The sequence below is a fragment of the Ictalurus punctatus genome, chromosome 24 (genome assembly GCF_001660625.3).
Source record: "Ictalurus punctatus breed USDA103 chromosome 24, Coco_2.0, whole genome shotgun sequence".
Lineage (NCBI taxonomy): Eukaryota > Metazoa > Chordata > Actinopteri > Siluriformes > Ictaluridae > Ictalurus > Ictalurus punctatus.
Genome location: NC_030439.2, coordinates 1,247,843 through 1,256,030, shown reverse-complemented (window position 1 = coordinate 1,256,030; position 8,188 = coordinate 1,247,843). Strand labels below are relative to the sequence as shown.

At 43.9% G+C, this 8,188-nt stretch overlaps 1 protein-coding gene across 1 annotated transcript in view; it reads left to right on the top strand.

Moving 5' to 3' along the window:
• The first annotated feature begins 4,060 nt into the window (after nucleotides 1-4,060).
• Nucleotides 4,061-8,188, top strand: part of tax1bp1a (Tax1 (human T-cell leukemia virus type I) binding protein 1a) — a 15,935-nt gene continuing 11,807 nt past the window's right edge. The window contains exons 1-2 of the mRNA XM_017454383.3: nucleotides 4,061-4,207; nucleotides 5,612-5,833. Coding sequence (XP_017309872.1) covers nucleotides 5,636-5,833 — 198 coding nt within the window. The 5' untranslated portion in view covers nucleotides 4,061-4,207; nucleotides 5,612-5,635. The remainder of the gene's footprint in view (nucleotides 4,208-5,611; nucleotides 5,834-8,188) is intronic.

Below are 8,188 nucleotides of genomic sequence, written 5' to 3'. Positions count from 1 at the left end.
TGCTAAAATTCACATTTAAAATAAGTTTTTTCTAGTGCCGTGATTCTAACTCACGCCACAGAGTGACAGTCAAATCAGACAATATGCTGCACGGCACCGAGACATGAAAACGGGGGGTATATTTGAATGATGACTCCTTAGCAGGGGCTGTTACTGCAAACCAGATGACACACAACACAAAGGTGAAGACAAAAGGTCGTTTCATTTCCAGTACCGTGTTACATGACCAAGGTGACTAGCTAGACCGTCTATCTTAACAAACGTGGAGGTGAAGTTTACTCTTCGTGAAAAATAAGCAAAGTACACACTGCCGCAGTCTGTCAGACAGACGCACCCACTCCCGTTCATCGCGAGAGAGGCCCGGTTAAACAGCTGCTGAGGGTCTGTTTCCATCTGGAGCTGAGGAGAGGTTCAGCCCCTTCCCCAGACAGACACAACTCCCCTGTCCTTCTCAGTCAAGAGCTTGTTATGCTAATTTCTCCATCACTCATGACCTGTCAGCCCGACTCATTCGCCTCCTTCCACACGGTCTGAGACAGAAAAGATGGCTCACGCGTCGTTATTTCAGCAAGGCCTACTCACTTCGCTGCATTAACGTTGAGTTCTCCAAACCTAACGATTTTACTCTTATTTTATCGCTCCAGTCGCAGAATGAAAGTTGTTTACAAGCACAGTGCCATCAGGTCTGTGATGTTAAATAGACCTCTGTTTGTCTGTACATATGGACAAGAATCTCTGCTATGTCTGGGTGCTCTAACAGTTTGTAGGAGGTGCGAGACTACAGCGTACTGTACAGGTAAGATCCTCCAGAACTACGAGAGGTGACTCCGAATGTTCTGCACAAGCTCTGGATGACAGAACAGGAGGAACAGTTTATGTATGTAGACAAAGGCATTATTATTCACTCTTATTGGTTAAACGTCTGCGTGAAAAGTGACAACTGGGTTTTGGCCGCACGTGTGAGCATTTCACTTGACGTGGTGGCAAAACACATGCGGTACACAATAAGAACATTCCGGAAGGAACAAAAGCACATGTCCGTCTCTGCTAATCCTAATAGCAGAGGCTATTTGCTATAAGATGAACTGAAAAATACTGCAGAAAATGTCGCACTGGATCCAGAGACACGTCGAAAGCTTGAACTTTCCCATCAAAGCAAGCGTGTGAGAAAAAACACTTTGGCTACAAGCGCAGAAAAAAATAAAGAAAGTTTAAAAAGGGAATGTGCGTAATTATCATTAACTAACCCAGTAGGTTTTTTTTTCGACGTGGCGATGGCCACATAAGCCCATGTCTCGCAGTGTGTGTGTACGAACGTGTGACGTCAGTAGAGTTTGTTGTGGGTCCAAATCAGCGACAGAAGACTGTGAGGTTTGTGTGTTAGGGTTTATTACAAATCTAGGCTGCAGAGGAAAGAGAGAGACAGAGAGAGAGAGAGAGAGACAGAGAGAGAGAGAGAGAGAGAGAGAGAGAGAGAGAGAGAGAGAGAGAGAGAGAGAAAGGAAAGCAAGTGACAGAAGAGAGAAAAAAAGGGTGTTTTGCTCTTTTTACAAGGCTAGTATTCGAGCAGCACAGTGTGTCATGCCAAACCTAAGTGACGCACACGGAGAACACCCAAGAAAATAAAATTATCAAAAGACCACTTGGGACCAAAAATGAATAAATACCTCTAAACACACACACCACTTCTCTCTCTCTCTCTCTCTCTCTCTCTCACACACACACACACACACACACACACACACACTTATATACGATAGATAGATAGATAGATAGATAGATAGATAGATAGATAGATAGATAGATAGATAGATAGAGTAAACAACAGAATGTTTCAACAATAAAAGAAAAATGTGTGTGTGTGTGTGTGTGTGTGTGTGTGTCATCACAGAGAGCCAGCTCTATCAGGCAGACATCAGGGTGGATGGACTGCCACCTTCTGGACAGCTGTTGTGTCATTCTGCTCTACAGATGTACTGTATGTGTTCCTGATCAAGTTCAACGCTTCCTAGACATCTCCATCATTTCATTACTGGGTGATGATTAATGACGCTCTACTTGTGTTTATGTATTTAGCGTCATGAAATTGAACCTAGGTGTAGGGATTAAGGGAGATGCACAAATATTTACCCATCTGTATAAAAGTGAACCACTGTATAAACACCAAGAGCTTTTTCGAGTGAATAGATGTGTAACAAAAGAAAAAGTTTAAAGAGCAAAAAAGAGAAATGGCACAGAAATGTTTAAAATGGAGAGTTGTGTTTATGACCTGACTCCCTTGGTGTGAGACACATGGCTCTTATTAGACTAGAAGCTCCTAGAAGATAACATTTTGAGATTAAATACACATGGTCGTAAACAGCAGCACTGCATAAGTGTACAATAATTTACAGACCTGTGTACCTTATATTTGTGTTTGTTTTTAGTTGTCTTATATCATAATCAGAGAAAATGCATAAATCCTTGTCAATGCCAGAGTAGTAAAGATTTTTAGTAGTAAACCATTTTCTCTTTTTACCCCCAACTCTCTCTCTCTCTCTCTTTCTCTCTCTCTCTCTCTCTCTCTCGGTCTCTCTCTTTAAACCCTTTCTGTCTGTCTGGTGACACCAATCATTAAGCATCCAGCCAGCCATCAATAGGCTGGGTCTGAAGGTAAATATCCTGACTCAAGCCTAAAATAACGTGAGCTAATTTCTTGGCTTTTAATGGTCCTTTAGCCACATAAATGTAAACTTTATAAGATGTTGATCTGTAATCGCCAAGGACAAAGGAGTAGGTTAGAGGTGTTACATAAGGTAATGATGAGTTCTTATTCATTAGTATTTAAGAAGTGCTATGTCTGTTTGATTTCATTAGAGTATTTACGTTTTAAAAAAAAAAGAAGTCCATAGTGTATGAATGTGTGTGTGGATATGTATGTGATTGTACCCTGCGACAGGGTGTCCCCCACATCGTGCCCCATGCCCCCTGAGATAGGCTCCAGGTTCCCTGCGACCCAGTAAGGATAAGTGGTACAGAAAATGGATGGATGGATGGAGTATCAAAGTGAAGTTAGAACTGATGGAGACTTGAGCGTAAACTGTTTTCAGCGAGTGCAGTCTTCAGGCTAAGTAAGAACAGAAATATCGTCGTCTTCAGGTGTCTGTGTGGGATCATCCACAGCAATCTTATGGCAAACTTTAGGCTATCCATGCAGGGCCATCCTCAGCAGCATCGAGTGTTCCTCCGGTTAAAGAGACTCCAAGCAGAAGTAGAGCATCAGGATGGATCAGGCAGATCTGGAGGGCAGAAGGAGTCAGGATCACTGGCATCTCATTAGGCAGCAGGAGAGAGAGAGGGGGGAGAGAGAGAGAGAGAGAGAGAGAGAGAGAGAGAGAGAGAGAGAGAGAGAGAGAGAGACAGATTATTAGCTATGCTCTTATCCTGAAGTGGTTTAAGAAGTTGTGCAGAACATATACCACCTGAGCCAACTTTACACTTGGCTACCAAGTTGTTGTTGTTGTTGTTGTTGTTGTTTTTATGTTTAAAGATCTGCTTATAAACTTGACATAATTGATAAACAAGTCAATAATTTTTTGCCCAGATTTCTCAGCCTCCTAGGGGACTTCCAGTTCATCCCAAAGGTGATGAGTCAGTGGGGTTGAGGTCAGGGCTCTCGAGTTCTTCCACCTTCTTCCAACCTTCACACATCACGTCTTCATGGAGCTCGCACTCTCTGTGCAGTCTCTTACTTCTTAGGGAAATTGTAACTCTACAGAGTACAAAGACCTTCTTTAAAATTGTGTGGTTTAAACGGTTTGGGTTAGAACTACATATGGATGTGATTCTCTGGGGTGCACATACTTTTGGCCATTTAGTGTATTTAAGGATTTCTTTTTATTGTTTTGTGAATGACACTATTTATTTGTGGAAGTCGTGTTGTTTATGTGAAAATGATGCAGCAGAACATCACACCTCCACACCGTCTCTGTTTACCTGAGGTACAGCTCCAGTGCTAACCTGCTAACAGTGCTCTGTGCTACTGTACTATGCTGATTAGGACCGAGGACCAATCGCCAACCAGAAGCCGCGAGAGCGGATATGACGTCACAAAGAGTCCTGCATCCATATGTGGACGACCCAGAGAAGCTGTCATTCGCATGTCTTGCTAACAGAAACGCTTTAGTTCGTTCAGAACCCGCGGTGCGTCTGCAGACATGGACCAGAGGTACACTATTACTTTACTACATTAATGAGGTTTATTCGGGCTGCTCTTGAACATGCGCTTTTGCTCTGTGGCTAACGCTAGCTAGCATGTTAGCTCCGTCCTGCTGGGCGATGACACAGCGCAGGATGCGCAGTTGTTCCTGATTAGCGTGTAGAGCTCGAGCTGCTGTGTCTCATACACACTGCATTACTACACACACACACACACACACACACACACACAGAGAGAGAGAGAGAGAGAGAGAGAGAGAGAGCGCACTAGTTCACCTGTGCAGGTTTTCCTGTCTTTAATAATCAGCAGCATATGCAATCGGCCTTATCTCGGGAATGGAGTGGATATACTGTACACACTGTGTGTCTGGAAGCAGGGAGTCATATCAGAGTGGTATGGTCCATGTCATCATAGAGAATCTACTAACCTTCATCATCATCAGCAGCATCATCATCATCATCATATAAGTCTAATGCAAACATCCAGATCAGATTAAGTTGTACAGCTTTATGTCAGCTTCTGCATTAGACCCCTCCCTAAGCATTATATCTGATCTCCTCTGCTTAGGGGTGTCCTAAGAGTCATATCTGATCTCCTCTGCTCAGGGGTGTCCTAAGCGTAATTTCCGATCTCCTCTGCTCAGGGATGTCAGGACAGAAGCAGAGCAGTTTATTAGTCTTAGTGTCTCTCTCTCAGTGCCGGTGGTGTGTGTGTGTGTGTGTGTGTGCGCGCACACGGGCTCACGCTCAGTGGTCTGGGTTACAAATCAGAGGTGTCCCATCTGATCTGGAAGCTGAAGACACACCCAGTAGTCTCTTGAAAGACAAGCGCAGCTGATTAAACAGGTGGAATCAGGTGTGGCTTCAGCTAGAGTGGAATGAAAACATGCACCCACGGCGATAAGATTGGACGCACCGATATAAATGATACCACAGCTATAATACTCAAACACAGATACTCTAAGATGATAAAGAACAAGTGTAGCGCAGGAACGTACATACACACATTATATATATATATATATATATATATATGTATGTATATATGTATATATGTATATGTATATATGTGTGTGTATATATATGTATATATGTGTGTGTATATATATATGTATATATGTGTGTGTGTGTATATATATATATATATATATATATATATGTATGTATGTATGTATACATATGTATGTCTCGTTGCAGATTTATTCGCACTCTTCGCTAGGTTTGGGGGCGTGGCTGTGGGGATTTGTATTCATTCAGCTACAAGAGCATCAGTGAGGTTGAGGTCAGGTGCTGAAGAAGCACGAATTAGTGTGACAGTCAGGGGTGCTCATACTTTTTGCAGTATAGTGTGTGTGAATATATCCTGAGTGCTCCGTGTCTTCAGGTTCGGTTTTCTTCCCCCCCGTGTCTGTAGGTAGACGGTGAGCCACAAAAGTCTATGATGTCATCAGCCAGTGACGCAGCAGTATCTCCAGGTGGAGGAGGCGGAGCTTCAGTGATGGAGATGTCAAACTTCGCCCATGTGATCTTCCAGAACGTGGGGAAGAGCTTTCTGCCTCAGGCTGCACTGGAGTGCCACTACACGCTCACACCTTTCATCACCCCCCACCCCAAAGACTGGGTTGGCATCTTTAAGGTTAGCGTGTACACACACGTGTACACACACACACACACACACACACACACAGACACACACACAAAGATCTTCCAGTGCATTCTGTATCAAAACCAGGCTTGTTTTTTCAGAGTCAGACGGAGACATGCATACACACATCTTATTGCTCTCTCTCTCTCTCTCGATCACATCTGTTTCTAACACATCTGTTTCTAACACAACGCCAGTGTGAGCTCCATATCGTGTCTCTGGGCGTTCCAGCTGCCGACGGTTTTCGGTATCTCCACCCCCAACACCCCCATTTCTCATCTTCTCCTTCTCCCTCTGCTCCCCAGTCCCGCTTTCATTAAGGCATTTAATCGTACAAGCACTTAAATGGAAATAGATGAGTGGAAACTTGGCATCTCTCTGAGGTTAAAGCCACAGTTTATAGACGGCGTAAAAAAAAAACTAGCTTCAAATGGACCAGATCTGACGGCGCCGGGAGAGGAGTAGAGGTTAATGGGAGGAAAAGTGATTTGGAAATACATGGTTAATCCACACCGTATTAGTCTTTTGATGGTTAGCTTTGAGCTGGGTCACTCAATTTACAGGATGTGTGTGTGTGTGTGTGTGCTCTTTCCCCGAGCTGCAGGTGGCAGGCATTTCCTATGAGAGTTAATTGAGTGTTGGAGGAAGCAGAAGCACAATCCCGTGGCTCGGACTGCGTTTCGTAGACGTTCCTTGTTGTTGAGTCACTTGTTTGTTTCTTCTCTTACGGGGAATAAAGAGCGTTTGTGAAAGGCCCCGTTACGCTCGTGCACGTCATCGAGAGAAAAGCTCTGACACAACGCTGACTGTTCCAGGATCGCTCTGTGAACATCACTCACTCGTGTTCTGGGAAGCGAGAGGAAACCGGAGAACCCAGAGAGAACCTGTGGAGCAGTATGTGGAGGCCATGAGATCGCCTGCACCACAGTGCTGCCCTCGGGAACGTTATATCACGCAGCGTAATGCACGACGTGTAGATTGTCCTAGTTAACGTATCTGTCCATCACGCTATATTAAATAACCAAAGTGCAGACATACGTTTTTACGTTACGTTCGGTTTCGACCGAGCCTCTAATCAGACAGACGAACACGGTCGTGAATCAGTCGGTGACCGCATGACGTCTGGTTCTCGCAGACACGGTGGGTTTCTACTCTGGTGAAGCTGTGCCAGGCCTTCACTGCAGCTGTCTTCACTTCCCGGGGCGTTTCATCTCCAGTCCTGCCTTCAGCAAGTGAAATGTGTGTATTATGAATCATACAGGGTACTTGTATTGCCACACACACACTGACACTGCACATGTTGCTCAGTAGACCACTGGCTCCCCCAAGTGGTAGTGAGCGTTCGGTCTTATTCTGTGTTCCGCGGCTATATTTAGAAAGCTGTGTAGATTTATGTTCTTATTAGTTATATTATACTGGATTGTAAAGAACTAAGATCTAACTAAGATAAAACCTAAACATGGCTATAAATGATTTCTTTAACCGGTTACAGTATAAAAAACCATGCTTTTTTTTTTGACCGTGTGTGAGCGTGCGTGTGAAAAGATGTTCCACCTCCAACAAGCCTCCTGTGATGGATCACCTACACTATCTGCACTCGTTCTCTCCAACCTGCTTCTCTCTCTCTCTCTCTCTCTCTCTCTCTCTCTCTCTCTCTCTCTCTCTCTCTCTCTCTCTCTCTCTCTGTGTCCTGTAGATGAGCGGCAGTGTGTAATTAAGCTGTCACACACTTGTGGAATGTTCCTCACACACTTGATTGATAGTCACATCAACCCTCTTATTATTTTATTCATCATTTATCAGTCCTGTACCTACAAGCAAAGACTGTGTGAACACACACACACGGAGACACACACACACACACCTGCTGTGCAATTATAAGGTTATTTACGCTTCCAACTTTCAGATGAAAGCTGAATGTTTTGCACGGAGTCATGATATATTGTCAGGGTGTGTGTATACAGGATATTCATGCTGGCAGATTACCGTCAGTCCAAAACTCTGTGTGTGTGTGTGTGCGCGTTCAAACACACACACATACTTTCTCCTGAAAGTGCTTCTCGGCCATGATTATCCAAACACGCACGCGTCAGAACAACTATAAACATATCAACGTTTCTCTTTCGGAGTATTGTTTAAAATGTCACCATTTTCTCTTTTTACCCCCAACTCTCTCTCTCTCTCACACACACACACACACACACACACACACACACACACACACACACACACAATGAAAAATAGCTTTTAACAGCTGCTTCATAGCGAAACATCTTCCGTGCATATTTTTACGAGCTATAAAACAGGATATGATGATAACACATCTGCAGCTAATGGCGTGTTTAA